We start from the raw sequence: 18,191 nt of genomic DNA, 5'->3' as shown, positions 1-18,191 counted from the left end.
ATTTTTTCTGCCTGCCAAAAGTATAAAGGGTTATTGCTCAACTTTGCTTCTCATAGAAACAGACTGTTAGTACTGGAAGGGATCTTAGCAATCAAGGGGTCCACCCCCCACATTTTACAGTAGAGGAATCTGAAACCTGGAAAGATGAAGTGACTTGCCCAAACTCACCCAGCACCATTGCTATTATTCCTGATCTGGAGCCCAGGGATCTTTCCATTACACCATGCCCCTCCTCTTGCATTTTTTTCTTTTTAACTTTTAATCAAACCAAGTTCGATTTAGTCATACAGAAGGCAAGTGAATGTTAACGTAGCTCTGGGGTCTCCCTGGGGATGGAACTCTGGGGAGCCCCTACCTGGTTCTCGTAGGTTTCCTCCCGGTGCCGGATGGGGACATCACTGGAGCACACGTACACATAGACTTGATTGTCACAAGCGATCCCCCAGCAGCACTGCTTCACTGCGCTGACTCGCTTGAACTCCAGATGGGCATCCTTGCAGAGTTCCCAGTACTGGCCAGCTGTGGCAAGCGTGTACACTCTCCCAAAAATATCCACAGCCCACAGCAAGGAATTTGGCATGGCCAGGCAGCGGCTGGGCAAAAGAAACATCAAATTAGCAGGTAGTCAGTGCCTCCAGAATCTTCCCCACCTCACCGTGGATCCAGCTAAATAACTCCTACATGTGAAAAAGCCTGAATAAACTCACAGGTGGTAGACTTTAATAAATAATTAATAAATGATTCTCATTCATTCATATAGAGGGCATCAGCTACATTCTTACTATTAAATTCAACTTCAGTGAAGAAAACATCAAAAGGATGGGATGAGCAAGTCCAAAGTGACTAAAGACCAGTGAGCATGACTTCCATTTCTGTGAAAATTTTAGAACACGTTATTATCCAAAGGATAGCTAATGACCACACGCAGACAGCACGGCCTCATTAAGAACAGGTCGTGCCAAACTGACCTTATCTCCTTTCCTGACAGAATTACTAGATTGACAGACCAGGACAATGAAGTAGAGTTTACTTGGGTTTTAGTAAAGTGTTTGACAAAGCCACTAATTTTTGTAAAAATGATGAATGGTTATGGACCAAATCATAATACAGCTGGGGAGATTCAGACCCAAACAATATCTATTAACGTTTCAATATCAACTAACTCATCACATTTCAATCCAATTCCTCCAGCTTTCTAGCCCAGACTCATACCTACCAGGCTAGTCCCCAGACATCTTCATCCTACGCCACCGTACACATCTTTTCAGCGATCTCTTCACTGAATTTACCCTCTGGTTCTAGGAGCAGTAATCCAATCGACACTACCATTTCTGGATTCTCCACTCCTGAAACATTCCAGACCAAAACACCGCTCCAGGACCACAACTCCCCTATATGTTTTATCTACTTGAGGGCAGGGACTTGTTGACACTATTGTGGTTGCCATCATCGTTATCATCATCATCACTAGCATTTACATAGTACTTTAAGGTTTACAAAGCATTTTACAAATACTATCTCGTTTTATCCTTAAAACCACCCAGGGAGTGAGATGTATTATTATCATCCCCATTTTACAGATGAGAAAACTGAGGCAGATAAACGTTAAGTGACTTGCCCAAGGTCACAGCTAGTAAATGTCTGAGGTAGAGTTTGATCTCAGTTCTTTCTTGACTCCAACGCTAGCACTCCATACACTAAATCTGAATCACTTAGCTGGTTTTTTTTTTATTTCTACTTGTAGCACAATGCCCGGTTCATGGTAAACACAATTTTTTTTCATTCATTCATTCAAGAAGCTCCAGTGACTCCCTATTGCATTTATTTATCTATTTATTTATGGGAGGCGACTGAAGTCACATAGCTAGGGAGTGCCTGAAGCCTGATTTGCATTCAGGTCCTTCTGACTTCAGGGCCTGTGCTCTATCTACTGCACCTCCTAACTGCCTCCCTCCCCTCCCCACCCCTCACCCCATATTTAAGATAAAAATATGAAACCCTTGGCATAAAGCCCTTCACAATTTGGCTTCAGCTTATTACGTATGACTTCCCTTCACACATTTCAAGCCAAAGTGGCTTACATGATGTTCCTCGAAAATGACTCTGTATCTCTCATCTTCTAACCTTTTGCGCAGGTTGTCCCCCATGCCTGGAATTCACTCCCTCCCTTCTGCCTCATTAACCTCTCACTTCCTTCAAGGCTCAGCTCAAGTGGTACTTTCTCTACATAAAGCATATCCTTATCTCTTTGATTGTTAGTACTCTTCCCACCAAAATATTTACTTTGCATATATTTAGTATTTTCATATCTATGAAAAAGCTCCAAGGGAATGTAAACTCTAGAAGGATAGAGACTTTATTTTTTTGTCTCTGAATCCCCTAGGACAATGCTTGACATAAGGTAGGTGCTTAATATATGCTTATTAAATGAATAAAGATATTCAGTGGACAGTGTCCTTGGAAATTTATATTTGGTCCTATGCTGTGTCATGATATTTGGTGACTTTAATGCAAAAGTGGGAAAAGAGGATTATGGAAAGAAATATACTAGAAAGAAGAAATGAGAGGACAAATACCATTCGGAAGATTCATGCTTTTACATTATAAACACTTTCTTCCAGGAAAGAACTGGTAGACAACAATAAATAACATACAAAAAATTAAGTTGATTATATTTTAATAGACAAGTAAAGATGTGTTATTATTGTGTTGGTCTATCCTGAATCTGTTATTTGTGTACAGTCAGACCACCAACTTTTAGAGAAAAGATCAGAATGGTAAAAAGCTAAAAAAATGAATAATAATGAAAAATAAGTGTAAAGCCTTCACCTTCAATCAAAAAAAATCAACCTCACAAATACAATGTGAGAGAGGTATGGCTAGACAGAATTTCATCTGAAAAAAGAACTGGAGGTTTTGATAGAATGCAAGCTCAATTTGAGTCCAAGGTGTGACTTGTCAGCTAAGAAAACTAATACCATCTTAGGCTGCATTAAATAAGGTATATTATTGAGGGCAAACGAGATTGTAGATACTCCTACTGTACTCTGCCCTGACTAAACCACATCTAGAATAAAGTGTTTCGTTCAAGAATTTAGACACTACATTCAAGGAAAGGTATCGACAAACTGAAGAGCATCCAGAGGAAGGCAATCAGGATCATTCATCCGATAGGCATTTATTAAGGTGCCTACTGTGCGCGAGACACTATGCTACGCTCTGGCTACAAAATCATGCCAAAAGAGGATCAGTTGAAAGAACTGGGGATGTTCAGCCATGAGAAAAGAAGATTATCTTTAAGTATTTTAAAGTCTGTCATTGAACAAGGGAATCCTTTTGCTTGGCCCCAGAAGGCAAAACTGTGAGTAAGCTTTGAAGTTGCAAGGAAACAAATTCAGACTTGATGTAAGGAAAAACTCCCTAAAAACTTGGGGAATTTGAAAAAGAACACTGGCTCTGGAGTTAGAGAACTTGGGCTCAAATCTTGCCTCAGATGCTCACTCTGATCTCGCACCTGTGGCACGTACCTTGGGCAAATCACTTCAGTTCAGTTTCTTCCTCTACAAAAGGAGCCAGTTCAACTACTAGATGGCCTCTGAAGTCTTTCCTAAGATCCTATGAATTAGACTACCCCAAAGTGGGACAGTGTAGGGAGGAAGGAAGGCACAATGGGGACAGACTGGGATCTCCCTGACTGGAACTCTCCAGTCAAAGTAGAGTGACAGATTATGTGCTGGATCTGCTATAGAAGGTATTTTTGTTGAAGGACACATTGGACTAGATACCCCCGAGGTTCCTTCCAACTATGAGAGGCTGTGATTCTGTAACGTAAAATCAGGGCTTCTGTGCTTGCCTTTTCCCCGAAGGCTGACCCTACTAAGAAACTGACCCTAAATGCCTTGAAGTCAGGTCCCCCTCAGTTCTGCCTGCGTATGTACTTGCATGTGCTTAATAATAACTATGGAGTACTATGGAATTATGATATCTCACATATATATCCCCTTCTCTCTTCTGACATCATGGCCACCTAGGCTGTCAAAATATTTTAGAGTTACCCTGTTTTCCAGAGCTAAGGCCCAGCAAGCAGGCTGTGTTCCGAGTTTGGCTTAACAATAATCCTTTGCACTCAGGATATCACCCTCTGGCAAAGTGTATTGCTTGGACCAGCACCAGGTGTTCACTGAGGGATTTAGTTCCCCCCATTTCCCAGGGCCATCCATCACACATTCACAATCTCTGTTCCTTGTCACTGACAGGTACAACACTCTTGTTCCCGTCACAGAACGCTAGTTCTGTGCCCCGCAGGGTGGGCACGACCCCCAAGACTTGAGACAATACTGTTTCAACATGGGCCCATGGGAACAGTAATTCGTGATCTAAAAATGATTATGTCATGGTCCAGCCCAGGATGTATGTGAGACCTGCCTTTGATCTAGCATGTTAAGTCCTCCATCTTAGGAGCAGGGGCTTCCACATGCATATGTCATTTTCCTCACTTTGAAATTAATTAAACTTCTGTTTGTGTCCTGACTCTCCTGCCTCTAGCCAGTTCTGTTTGTTTGGCTCCCTCCACCCACAGGTTAGAGGCCAGTTCCAGTCTAGTGGACAAGACGCAGGCCCTCCTCACCTCACACGTGGACTACTGCAATAGCTTGCTCATTGGTCTCCCTGCCTCAAATCTCTTCCCACTCCAGTTAATCTTCTACTCAGTTGTCCAAGTGATCTTTCTAATGCTCAGGGCCTACCATGTCACCCCATTCCCTACTCAATAAACTATAGGAATTCAGGTCTTTCAAAACCTGAGAGGCTGATAAAAAAAGATCTTTCCGTAATAAAATAAAGGTCTTTAAAAGGCCCAAAGGTGGGAGACATACTAAGAAGGAAACAAGGAAGAAATAAAGAAGAAAAAGGGAACTTAATACAATCAAGAGCCAATCTGTGGGAGATATACAGAGAAGAGGATGTAGGAAATGAAATGGAGGAGAAAATTAAAAGCAGGACACAAAAACAACATGGGGGAAAGACACCAAAGATGAAAATGTAATACCTTTATTTATATTCAGAAATTTCCAAGTAATCATTTACTCAAAACTGTCAGGAATAAGAATGCTATTTTTCTTGATGTATTTTAGAAAGTTGGTATCTACTTTCAAGTTCTGAACTAGTATCCTTGAAACAAACCTAAGAATGACAATTCCTTAAGTAGCAACCAACAGGTCAAAATGATAAATCAAATTTATTTGGGAAGTGACTTCTGGGAGCCAAGATGTCAGGGTAAGCAGTAAACTGTTGCAACTGTCCCATACTCTCCTCCCAGCAACCATAAAACAGCCCCAATACAAATCCTGGAACAGCAGAATGAGCAAAAAGACAGGGTAAAACAATTTTTTAGCCCAAGAAACTTGGAAGATCCGCAAGAAAGGTCCATCTCACTTGGATGAAAAGGGAGTGTAGCCAGGATGAGAAGCATCCCAACAAGCCAGCAGCAAGCCCCACCTCAGCAAATCAGCAGGAGATCTTGAGCCCCAGTGTGGTGGAACAGCAAACACCAACACCAGGACCCCCCCCCCCATGTGCTTTAGCACAGCCAGGGGATATGGGGGATCCTGGTATTGGTGTTTGCCTGCTAGGGGACTAGCAGACTCTTCAATGTAGCCCCGTACTTCAGTGTAGCCCCAGATGCCTACCCTATGGGTTCCTAAACAAACAAGCAGCTGCCAGCCAGGGGCTACACTTCAGCACAGCCCTGGGCAAACAGGAAGCCTCCAGAGGTCAGATCATCAGGTGTTTCAGTACAGCCCCGGGCAAACAAACAAGTAGATGCCAACTCTACAAGTGCCTAAGCAAACAGGCAGCCGCCAGCCACCACCCTGCCAGGCTTCAGTGTAGCCCTGGGCAAATAGGGAGCCTCCAGAGTCTGACCACCATGTGCTTCAGTGTAGCCATGGGGATGCATAGAAACACCCCACTGGGCCTCAGTACATGCCAGACACCACCACTAGGACCCCAGCTTAGCACCAGGTAAGCTGTCAGACCCCTACAGCCTCCAGCCAGCCAACCATCACCCCACACCTTCAGTGCAGCACCAGACACAAGGGTCCCTGTGGGGCTCAGGATAACATCAGTGCAGCACCAGGTAAATAGCCAGGGTCTGCAGAGGTCAAATTTAAAAGAAAGAAAAAAGGCCAAAAAAAAAAAAGGATGAGCAGAAAACAACAACAACAAAAAAGACTACAACCATAGAAAGTTATTATGGTGACAGGGAAGACCAATGTCAAAACACCTATGGGCAAAATCCCAAAGAAAAATAGGAAATGGTCTCAAGTCCAGAAAGATCTCTTCGAAGAACTCAAAAAGGAGCTTAAAAATCATATAAGAAAGATAGAAGGGGCAGCACCGGCCCTGGAGTCAAGAGGACCTGAGTTCAAAACTGGCCTTGGACACTTGACACACGTACTAGCTGTGTGACTCTGGGCAAGTCACTTAACCCCAACTGCCCTGCCTTCCCCCCTCCAAAAAAAAAAGAGAAAGAGAAAAAAACTGGGGAAAGAAATGGGGGTGATTCAACAGAATTATGAATTTAGGAAAGGAATTATTGATTCTGCAATCATCAACCCTTTCCCCTTTGCTTCTTGCTTATTGGAAATACATTGATTAATTGTATGTATCACTAATTTAGGACCTAGTATATGCTTCCTTGTGCTGTTTATCTATAACTATACATATATAAGTATATACACAAATAAATACTTTTATATACACACATCTGTTATGTAAAACAGTATTTACTATGTGCCAGTGACTATGTAAAGTACTTTAGAAATATTATCTCAAAGAACGGCAAAAAAAACCCAAAACCCCAGTCCCTGCTCTCGAGGAGCTCAGACTACTGGAGAAGAAAGTATGAAAATAATTATGTACAAACAAGATATAGACAGGATAAACCAGAAATAATCAACAGAGGAAATGCACTAATATTAAAAGGGACTGAAAAAGATTTCTTGTAGCTAGGACATGAAGGAACCCAAGGAGGCCAGGAAGTAGAGAGGAAGAAGGAAAAAGTCCCAAGAACTTAAGACAGTCTGTGAGTTCAGAGCAGTGTCCTGTTTAAGGAACAATTAAGAGGCCAGTGTCATTGTATTACACAATACATGAGAGGAGTAGGGTATAACTAGACAGGTAGGAGAGAGCCAGGTTAAGAAGGGCTTTCACCTGGGAAACAATTTTTACAGCCATTGTCTCTGATAAGGGCCTCATTTTTAAAATACATAGAGAACTGAGTCAAATTTATAATACAAGTCATTCCCCAACTGATAAATCGTCAAAGGATATGAAGAGGCAATTTTCAGATAAAGAAATTAAAGCTATCTATAGTCATATGAAAAAAATGCTCTAAATCACTATTGATTAGAGAAATGCAAATTAAAACAACTCTGAGATACCATATCACACATATCAGATTGGCTAATATGACAAAAAATGAAAATGATAAATGTTGGAGAAGCTGTGGGAAAATTGGAACACAAATGCATTGCTGGTGGAATTGTGAACTGATCCAACCATTCTGGAGAGCAATTTGGAACTATACCCAAAGGGCTTTATAAAACTGTGCATACCCTTTGATCCAGCAAGACCAACCACTACCTAGGTGTGTATACCAAAGAGATCATAAAAAAATGGAAAAAGACCCACATGTACAAAAATATTTATAGCAGCTCTTTTTGTGGTGGCAAGGAATTGGAAATTGAGGGGATGCCCATCAACTGGGGAATGGTTGATCAAGTTGTGGTATATAAGTGTAATGGAATACTATTTTTCCATAAGAAAATGGTGAGCAGCGAGACTTCAGAAAAACCTGGAAAGACTGAGATGAACTCATGCCGAGTGAAGTGAGCAGACCAGGAGAACATTGTACACAGTAACAGCAACACTGTGCAATGACCAACTTGGATAAATTTAGGTCTTCTGAGCAATGCAATGATCTAAGACAACTCCAAAAGACTCATGATGGAAAATGCTATCCACATTCAGAGAAAGAACTATGGAGTCTGAGTGCAGATTGAAGTTTACTATTTTCTCTCTCTTTTTCTTTCTTGTGGTTTTTCCCTTTTGTTCTGATTCTTCTTTCACAAAATGATAAATGTGGAAATATGTTTAATATGATCGTACATGCATAGCCTATATCAGATTGCATGCCGTCTTGGGGAAGGGGGGAGGGATGGGGAAAAAATTTAGAACTCAAAATCTTGAATGTTGAAAATTAAAAATAAACAAATAATTGGGTTTTTTTAAAAAAGAATTTACTAAAGGGTTTAGGGGTGTATGTGACATGGTCAGACCTGAGCATCTGGAAGATCACTTTGAAAGCTGAGTGAAGAATGGACTGGAGTGGAGAGAAACTGAGGCAGGGAGATCAATCAGCAGGCTATTACAAAAGTCCAGCTGTGTGATGAGGTGGGCCTACACCTGGATGGCCATAGTGTCAGAAAAGAGAAGGGGGTATATACATGAGATATTATAAACGTAAAATCAACAGGACCTGGCAATAGATTGTATACGAGGGCTTGAGAGAGTGAGGTGTCAAGGGCAATACCCCAAAGAGATCTTTTTGTGGTGGCAAAGAATTGGAAACTGGGGGGATAACCATTGGTTGAGAAATGTCTGAACAAGTGATAGCACATGAAAGCAATGGAATACTACTGTACTGTAAGAAATGATGAAAGGCATGGTTTCAGTAAAGCCTGGGAAGATTTGTATGAAATGATGCAAAGTGAAGTGTACAGAACCAGAAGAACAATCTTCACAGTAACAGTAATATTATAAAGATAGTCATCTCTGAAAAATTTAGTAACTGATCAACACAATTCCAAAAAACTAATGATGAAACATGCTATCCACCCCCGACAGAGAATTAATGGACTCAAGAATGAAGACTGAAGCATTTGTTTTCTCTTTTGTTTTCTTTTTTTCTTTTCTGTCTTTTTTGGAACATGGCTAATGCAGAAATCTGTTTTGTATAACTATACATATTTGTAATCAATTTTGGTTGTTTTTTTTCTTGCCTCATCAAGGGGGGAAGGGGGATAATTTGGAACTAAAAAAAAAAGAACGAAAAAGTCTTTGAGCTTTAAAAGAGTGAAAACTCAAGGATGACATCTAGGTTGTGAACTCTGGTGACTGAGAGAATGGTAAAATAGTAATAAGGAAGTGTGGAAGAGGGGAGATGTTGGGGTAGAAAAACGAGTTCAGTTTTGGAAATGTTAGATTTAAGATATCAACAGGACATCCAGTGTGAGATGTCCAATTGGTAATTGGAGATGGGAGTCTAGAGGTTAAGAGAGAGATTAGGGCTGGATAAGTACATCTGAGAATCATTAGCATAGAGATGATAATTAAATTAATGACAGCTGATGAGAATACCAGGCAAAATACCACAGAGAAAGAAGAAAAGAGGACCTAGGATGGGGGGGGGGGGGACGACGGGGATGAACAACACCCAAGTGAATAAGCCTAGATGAACATCCATCCAGCAAAAAAGCATGAGAAGAGTCAAGTAGGAGAACCAGGAAAGAAGAGTGTCATGGAAACCTAAAGAGAAGAAAGTATCAAAAAGAGGTTGGAGATAGTGTCAAAGTCTTCAGAGAAGTCAAAAAGTATGAGGACTGAGAAAAGTTCATTAGATTTGGCAAATAAGAGATCATCAGTAACTTTGGAGAGAGCAGTTCAGTTAAATACCAGGCTATAGAAAGTTAAAAGAATGGGAGGAAAAGAAAAAGGGAGAAGAGATATGAGAACATTGCTAGATGGTTGGATAAAGTGAAATAATCCTTTCTCTCTGATTGGACTGCAAGACCCTTCCCTGAAGAAACTCCATCTTATAGCTTGTTGTATCTGCACAGTCTTGGTGTACTTAGCTACTAGCTCTTAGTAGGTGGATGATAAATTTCAGAATGCAGAAAAAAAGATAAACCTAAAAATAGCTAAACCTATTTTTAAGAATAGCTGAATAAATGGTATCATTTGAATGAAAACAGATTACAGAGAATTACAAATGTGTAAATTATTTGTGAAGTGTTTTTCCCTGGAAACAACTTTTTGTTATTTTTATATAAATAGGCCTTCCAATATCTCTCCTCCTTCACTATTAACTGTGCAAGCAGCTTATTGTGTGTTTCTTGATGAAGAAGTACTATAGTCTATGATTGGGTTTCTATTTATACAAGTATTTGGTAAAACTTCATTTTGGGAAATAAATAAGCAGTAATCACCGCGTAAAAACAATGCAATAAATTAGGATGACTACAGAGAAATCCCTGGAGCTGTAGGGATTCCCAATACTACAAGAGAAGAGTGGAAAGGAGTCTGTAGGGTTACTTGGCTACTCAACTAAGAATGGAAAGGAAACAGAATTACCCTACTAACTCAGCACCCAGTTCCTACAAGACATTCTTTCCAGCATTAGCTGACAACATATATAGCAATGGAACTCTGAAAAATCAAAATACATTCCAAAAGTCGAAAAGGAATCAATCTCTACTGGAAGAATTTTAGGCACTGTGCTAGACTGGAACAGGATTTTATTTTTCACTTACAAGCATTTTAAGGTCTCTTTTTTCCTTAATGAAAATAAGTCTAAAGTTCCCTTCCAGACTTAACAGAATGAAGGAAACCTTTATCAAGTACATAAACTTCTAAAAACAATGCCTTACACAAAATCCCTTTTCCAAAGCCTAACCACTTTCTGTTAGGAAACTATTAAAGAAAACTCCAGGATTCTGGAAAATGGATCAAGGGTGGTAATGGAATTAGAACTGGAAATACTTTCATGTAGTTTCATCTATCTCTGCCCTACATGAATTAAATGATTTAAGAAATTGTGAAAAATTACTTCTCTCTTATATTTAATAACTAATTACTATATTATTTCCCCTTATCTCCTTCCAGATTTAGAAATCTGGCAGAGATTTACCCAGGCCAAAGTCTAATCCGACAGTGGGCAAATGGGTGCATTCCTGTTCATTACGTGTGCTCTGACAGGTCTGGGCAGTGTTGATTCTCTCTTTTGTCAGACAGATGATACGGAAATTGATAATCTTTGACCAAGATTTGGGTGATCCAAGTCACATACTCCAAAAATCTCACTGTAATATGGCCCACCCTTTCTCTTTTCTTTTTTTTTTTGAGGGGGGAAGGCAGGGCAATTGGGGTTAAGTGACTTGCCCAAGGTCACGCAGCTAGTAAATGTGTCAAGTGTCTGAGGACAGATTTGAACTCAGGTCCTCCTGACTCCAGGGCTGGTGCTCTACTCATTTCGTCACCTAGCTGCCCCCCACCCTCTCATTGTAATATTAATTTTCTCATTAATTGTTAACCAGTCAGTGTTGACTGCCACCCTGTTCTTCCAAGGGCATATAAACTGTGAGTCCACCGCGTTTAGGGGTCTTTGGTCTAAGAGAGATGGTCAAATGACAATCCTTTTATTAATAAACATGCTGTCCTTATTAATAAAATGATTAAATTACTGAGAAATCATGTCTCTTAAACTTTTTTAAGTACCACAAAATGATTCCTTTAGGATGTACCTGACATTTTAAGTGACTATTCTTTGGTTTGAAGAAGCAAAGTGTTAAATGAACTGTTATCTAAACACTGGACCCTTGCTCAATAGTAAAATTTCCTTTGCTCAGATATGCCATAAATCCTTGACTTTGAAATGGCTTGTGTTAGAGAGATTTCTAAGGGCAGAGGAGACTGCTAGTTTGGGCTTTTCTCTTTCTAAGCAAATAAATGCTTAGATAAGAGTAATCAAAAATTAATAAAAATTATTTCTGGCAGGCTTGTGCTTAAAATTCAGAGTACAGAATTTTCTTCCACAACCCTCACCTCTCAAAGTAGATCATCACTTCTCCCTGTTTCACCTTGGTACCACCAGGGAATAGTCTTCTTCAGAAGATGCAGGACAACAGATTGAGCAGGTTTACTATCTGACCAACCAAAAACTTACCTAGCAAAACATTTAGTCCTTCCCTCATTCCATTAGAGTATTCTGGCTGCCACTCTGAAAGCCATACACTCATAAGCACGATTACAACTTCTTCCATTATAACCACAAATCTTTTCAGAAACCAAAAGATGCTTCAAAATCTCAGGAAATGAATGGGGTGGGGCTAGGGGTTAGAGAGAGAAGATTAGCTAAGCTGAACTTCCCAGGATTCATTTCTGTTAAGTTCTGCTCAGGGCAGTGTTGCATGAAAAGCCACTTCAGTCTTTATACAATCTGTCAATCAAAAGTCTATAGATTACATATCATTCAGCCTAGGATATGTGTATAGAAAACACCATGGGAACTCTAGGACAACACAGTCCATTTCAGGTATTGCCTGGAATTCGATTCAACATTTACTATCTACTATGTACAAAGCCCATGCATAATTAGGCAGTTAGATTTTTAGGTACTAAGGATCCTTAGGTTAACAGTAACAATGAAAGCTAAACCTGACTGACAAATGAGTCAAATTTTCTTTTAAAAAACTGACCTTATTTCTGTAGAAATTGCCCTACCCTGAGGACTGCACCAGCCAGCCACATTAAAATAAACTCTTATTCCCATCACAGGCAAGTTAGTCCAAGTTTCTTATTAAGTTTCTTCCTCCTTTGGAAACATGTGTTTGCAGCCACTCTGCGAGAGAATCAGTATGTTTTATGGCATTGTCACAAGCAACATATGTGAAAAGCTCCCAGCCCCCTGACCATCTGCCCATAGTAAATCCCATTGCAAACAGGGTTTATTCTGGTGTGCCTGACACCCACTTCTCATGACTGACTAGGAAACACGCTGTTACTGAAGAGTTAGATGTCTCCAAATTGTCACAATTCTTTAATAAATGTCAGATTCTATCAAGATGGTACATAAAGTGCCAGGTCCAAATACTTGCGTGAGTCACTTAGAAGCTGGTCTTGCGGTGACGGCTGCCTATCCGAGAGCTTAGCATAGCGCCTGGCACATGATGGATATTTAATAAATGCTAGTTGACTATCCCGAGGTGTGAGTTGAACAGGGGCAATCCTATTTCCTGACTCCAAACGCACAGAAAAAAGGAGAGGGGAAGTCTTTCTCTTCGTTCTGCACTCCACCCCCGCCCCAAGCAGCCAATTCAGAGTCTGCAAAGACATCCGGGAAGGTCCTGCGTACCCCGGTTCGCGTTCCTCCGCAAATCGGGCCGGATGTGAAAAAGCACGAGCATCCACCTCCCTCTCCTCTCCCACCCCGCAGCCCCAGTCCTACCTCTTCAAAGTCATCCGGACGCAACAAGACGCAAGTATATCCTCAGCTCCCTGCTCCACTCCCCACCTCTCCCACCTAAACCTACGCTTGCAGTGCACGGGATGCTGACCTAGGCCACGCTCCCAGAACTTCCCCAGCACCCACACACCTGGTTCTGGAGCGGCTTGGGAGTCCCGCCCACCTCCAGATGTGGATCAGCCCCCCCCCCCGCCGCCCCATCCCCCCCCGGCAGATGTGCTACCTCGGGATTCACCTCAGTAGAGGCGGCGAGAGTTCCGCGGCCCATCCAGAGGTGGGCGGTGACAGAGGGTCTGGGGCGGGGGCGGCTCCAGGCACCGTCAAGATCCCCGTCCCTCCCTCAGCTCTCAGCCCAGGAGCAGACCTCGGACCCTCCCCTCCCGCGGCCGCCGACCCGACGCAAAGCCCCGGCCCCACTCGCAGAGGAAGCCGCAGGAGACCTAACGGTCCTCGGATTGGTCGCCCTCCGCTCCGGCGCAGCCCGCAAGGGCAAGGCGATTGGCTCAGCCGGAGGCTGCGTCAAAGAGGCACATTTGGAACGCGAGCGCCCCGCCTCCCGGAGGGCGGGGAGGGGAGGGGAGGGAAATAACAGAGCGCTGCGGGGAGCGGGGGGAGCGAAGTAGGGGGCGAGAGCACAACGGGGGAGGGGGAGGGGCCAGACCTGGGAGAGAAGGAGAAAGGGCGGGACCTGGGACAGGGGGAAAGGCCAGAGCTGGGAGAGGCGGGGAGAGAGAGGAGGGGGAGGGAGCAACAAAGCTGAGAAAGGGGGAGGGGCCAGAGCCAAGAGAGGGGCAAGGAGGAGGAGACTAGCGCTTGGAAAAGAGGAGAAGGAAGAAAGCTAAAGCTGCGAGAGAGGGGAGGAGACCAGAGTTTGGGAAGGAGAGAGGGGCCCGGAGCTGGGAGAGGAGGGAGATCCATTTGCTTCCTCACTCAGCAATGACGGCAAGAAAAAGTGAATCCATCCCTGAACATCTTTCTCTGATGTTCACTCCTTTGGGGGGATCTCATCAGATTTACTCTGTTGCTTTCTTTTTAAAAAAATTTTTTTTCAATTTGCAAGTATTTATTTTCCCTCCATTCCATTTCCTCCACTGAGAAGAAAAAACATGAAAAATGAAACCCTTGTAATGAAACGATTATGCATGGTCAGGCAAAACAAAACCCCACACTGGCCGTGTGTAAAAATCGTATGTCATATGCATATTGAGAACAGCACCGCTCTGTCAGGAGGCTCTGATCCTCTGGCAAGCGTTGCTTTCTTAATCGAATATCCCCATCTTTGCCCTAAGGATAGGTGGCCCTACCTCACTCAGAATAATGCATTCAGGAAAAAGGGGAGGGAGGAGGGAAATAGCCACACTCAGAAACTATAGAGCCTGAAAGCATCCTATGGCCTACTGACAACTAAAACTCCTGGATGTAGCACTTAGGACGACCATCCAAGGATCTTAGACCTCCGTCCCCTAGGTTAGGAAGGTGTTCTTAGCCTTTTGCATGTCGTGGATCCCTTTGGCAGTCTGGTGAAACCTGTGGAGCCCTTACTGAAGTAATATTTTTAAATACATAAGCTATGTAGGCTTGCAAAGGAAAACAATTATATTGAAATGTAGTAATGAAAATATTTTTAAAATAAGCTTACAGATCCCACATTAAGAACCTCTGATCTGGTGTGACTCCCTCATTTTATTACGTAAGAAAGAAACAAGCATTTATTAAGCATCTATGTGCTAGACACTGTACTAATATTGTCTCATTTCATCCTTACAACAACCCTACAAGGTGGGTGCTATTATCCACATTTTATAGTTGAGGAAACCGAGGAAAGACCATGATTTTCTCATGGTCACGCTGCTAGTATATGTCTCAGGTTAGATTTGAACTCAGGTTTTCCTGACTCCAGGAACAGAACTGTATCCACAGTGCCACCTAGATTCATAAGGCAAGAATAAGAAAATGAGTCTCCATGCCAGACTTTTCTGTAGTGTCATGTAAAACACTGGGTGTGAGGCTTCTTTTCTGAAGGTTTAAGAGCTCTGGAATTAACTGGCTCCTTTTTCCTTTGAGGAGACACCTTCTCTCCTGAAATATCCCAGAGGTGAGAAGGAATGGAGAGCTGGATGCTGGCCTACATGCCTGCTATCTCTCTTTTTATTTACGTTTTTTTTGCAAGTTTGCTTTCTGCTTTTCACTGATCTTTTTTCTGAAGGCACAGATATTTTGTCAGTTGAAAGGGTCTTGGGAAACTTGGACTATTGCTAGACTCCCAGATTCCCAAAACAGGAATAGACTTTTGTCCACTTTTTTAGCCATTTTGTTATCTCATAAACTGTCCTTGGCTAATATGAGTCGTAAGTCAAAGAGTTCTCTGGGAATATAAAATGCCTGCTCCTTAAGGACCTTTGATTGATGCTGTCAGATGTTTAAAGAGATTAATATGTACAGAAGTCATCTGTGTTTTTGGAAAATAAAGAGGCTCTATAAATTCAGGGAAAAGAAAGAGGTTAATCCAAAAGATGTGGAAGAAGCAGGATAGCTTTGGAAGAGAGGAGGGCAAAGAGGGGAGAAGGAAGAATTTTTTAAAAAACCAACAACTAAATAACTTAGAAATTGTGAGCCAAGGGCAGTAGACAAACTATAGCACCAGGGGAAGGTCCACAATATTTTCTATTTTGGGCAGGAATTCAATTCAATTCCATTTTCTTTCTTTTTTTAATTTATTTTTTTAATAATAGTGCTTTTTTTTTTACTTTTTTGAGGGGGGAAGGCAGGGCAATTGGGGTTAAGTGACTTGCCCAAGGTCACACAGCTAATAAATGCATCAAGTGTCAGAGGCCTGATTTGAACTCACGTCCTCCTAACTCCGGGGCCAGTGCTCTACTCACTAAGCCACCTACCTGCCCCTCAATTCTATTTTCAACATAGATATGTCTCAGAGTCGCAAACTGAGATGGAAACAGAGATATCTACTCCTTTACACTCTTAAAAATAAATTACTCCCCCAAAGAGCTTTTATTTTATAACCACGAGTATGCTGAAAAATGTTTAAAAACCTGTTTCCCCCCAAAAAGAATATACACTCCAACACACTTTAAATTTTAATCTGCTGATAAATGTTTAACAACCTGCTTCCCCCCCCAAAAAGAATGTATGCTCAACATACCTTAAATTTTAATCTTAATTTTCTTCATAGCTTTCTTACTTCTAAATATTCAATAAAACAGTAAAGCAGGCCCCAATTTGTAATGTGTGCCAATTTCTAAAGTATAAATGCTAGCACTGAAAATTTAACAGCGGCTCCAGTTTGAACTGACTCCAGCATATTTAATGCATTAGAAGTTAAAATATCTTAGTATTATTGTGAACATAGTTTTGGACTAAAGGACCCCCTGAAAAGGTATCAAAGTCTCCTATCTGTTACCAGATCACACTTTGAGAACCAATGTACTAGCTGACCTCCAAAGTCTGTTCCAGCTTTATGACTGTGAGCTTAGGTCAATCCCCTTATTTTTAAACTGTCCTTGCTTGAAATCAGGTCTCTAGAATCCCAGTCTAGTATTTTTTCACCCCGTTTCACTGCTTCTTTGACACATGTTCTGTTCCAAATTGCCTTGCGAGAGACCAGACCTGAACATGTAGATTTTAGAGAAGAACAATTTTTTAAAAGTCATGTCATCGTTTGGCTGCTTAGCTAATAAGGTCAGTCATCAGTTTCATCAGAGCATCCATTCAGTTTTTGAATGGATCCATCTTTGACTCATTTTGGCCTTCTTGTATGTAAGTTCCGCTGATTACAAAGACGACTAGGTGGGAGAAAGTGTTGCTGTCTCAGCACAATTCATTCCTACCAATGGGGAAAAAAAAAATAAACTTCATCTTGTTAAAATAGAAAGCACATTATTTTTGTATTAAATAACTTTTTAGGGGCAGCTAGGTGGCGCAGTGAGTAGAGCACAGGCCCTGGAGTCAGGAGGACCTGAGTTCAAATCTGCCCTCAAACACTTGACACATGTATTAGCTATGTGACCTTGGGCAAGTCACTTAACCTCAATTGCCCTGCCTAAAAGCAAAAAAAAATTTTTTTAAAAAGAAATAACTTTTTACCCTAATAGGGTTGTTATTATTTTTATATCAAATGCCCCTTTACGCTATATTTAGCTAGACCTAGATTGTGTTTCACATCCCTTCTAGCTATCTATCAGGAAACCAGGGCCTACCCAATATGGGCTTGCTGTCTATCCTACTGCTACTCCCCTTTCCCCCTCACCAGAAACTGGTACCCTCCAGAGGGGTCCAAGCCCTACTAAACTGGGAAATTAATCCACTCAGCTTTGGTATTCAGCCTTGAAGCTGAACTTGAAGCTGATTGGCTTGGTAAATGAGTGAAAACTGACTTAATCCTCTATATCTAGCTGGCCCCAGGCTATGCTTCACATACCATCCAGCTGTCCTCCAGCAAAGCACAGCCTACTTCATTACTGCACTTTACCAATTTCCCTTCCTTCCCAAACCCTCCCCACCCCCAACACCTTTCTACTCCTTGCTTTTACTCTGGGAATGAAAGAAAGAATATAACACTTGATTCATAATCCCTGAGACTTCTCAGACCAAATTTTTTTTCTTTTTACACACACACATACACTATAATATACATATCACCTCATATATATATAATGTATATATGCCTGCACATATTTGGTATATATATATATATCACTATATAGAAATACATGTGTACATAAACATATATGTTTATATATGCATATATACATATCACCTCCATTCAAATGTAATTTCCTTTTTGGCATTTTTGTGTTTGGTTTTTTTGGCCATTTGGCATTTTTTGTATTTGTATCTCTAGCACTTAGTACGGTGCCTGGAATATAGTAGG

General features: G+C 41.5%; 1 protein-coding gene across 4 annotated transcripts in view; it reads right to left on the bottom strand.

The window, feature by feature from the left end:
* TECPR1 (tectonin beta-propeller repeat containing 1) overlaps positions 1–13,734 on the bottom strand; it is a 74,373-nt gene extending 60,639 nt beyond the window's left edge. The window contains exons 1-2 of one of the 4 annotated variants that reach the window (XM_036741403.1): positions 13,527–13,734; positions 356–593 (exon numbers count right to left, since the gene is read on the bottom strand). In XM_036741403.1, the coding sequence (XP_036597298.1) occupies positions 356–580 (225 nt within the window). In that variant the 5' untranslated portion in view covers positions 581–593; positions 13,527–13,734. Of the gene's footprint in view, positions 1–355; positions 594–13,285; positions 13,360–13,526 lie in introns of those variants that run through there. The other 3 variants (XM_036741405.1, XM_036741404.1, XM_036741402.1) reach the window with 3 other exon arrangements.
* Between the last annotated feature and the right edge of the window lie 4,457 nt (positions 13,735–18,191).

The sequence above is a fragment of the Trichosurus vulpecula genome, chromosome 1 (genome assembly GCF_011100635.1).
Source record: "Trichosurus vulpecula isolate mTriVul1 chromosome 1, mTriVul1.pri, whole genome shotgun sequence".
In the NCBI taxonomy this organism is placed as follows: Eukaryota; Metazoa; Chordata; class Mammalia; order Diprotodontia; family Phalangeridae; genus Trichosurus; species Trichosurus vulpecula.
Note: the sequence above shows the minus strand (reverse complement) of the source record. Positions and strands in the feature narration are given on the sequence as shown.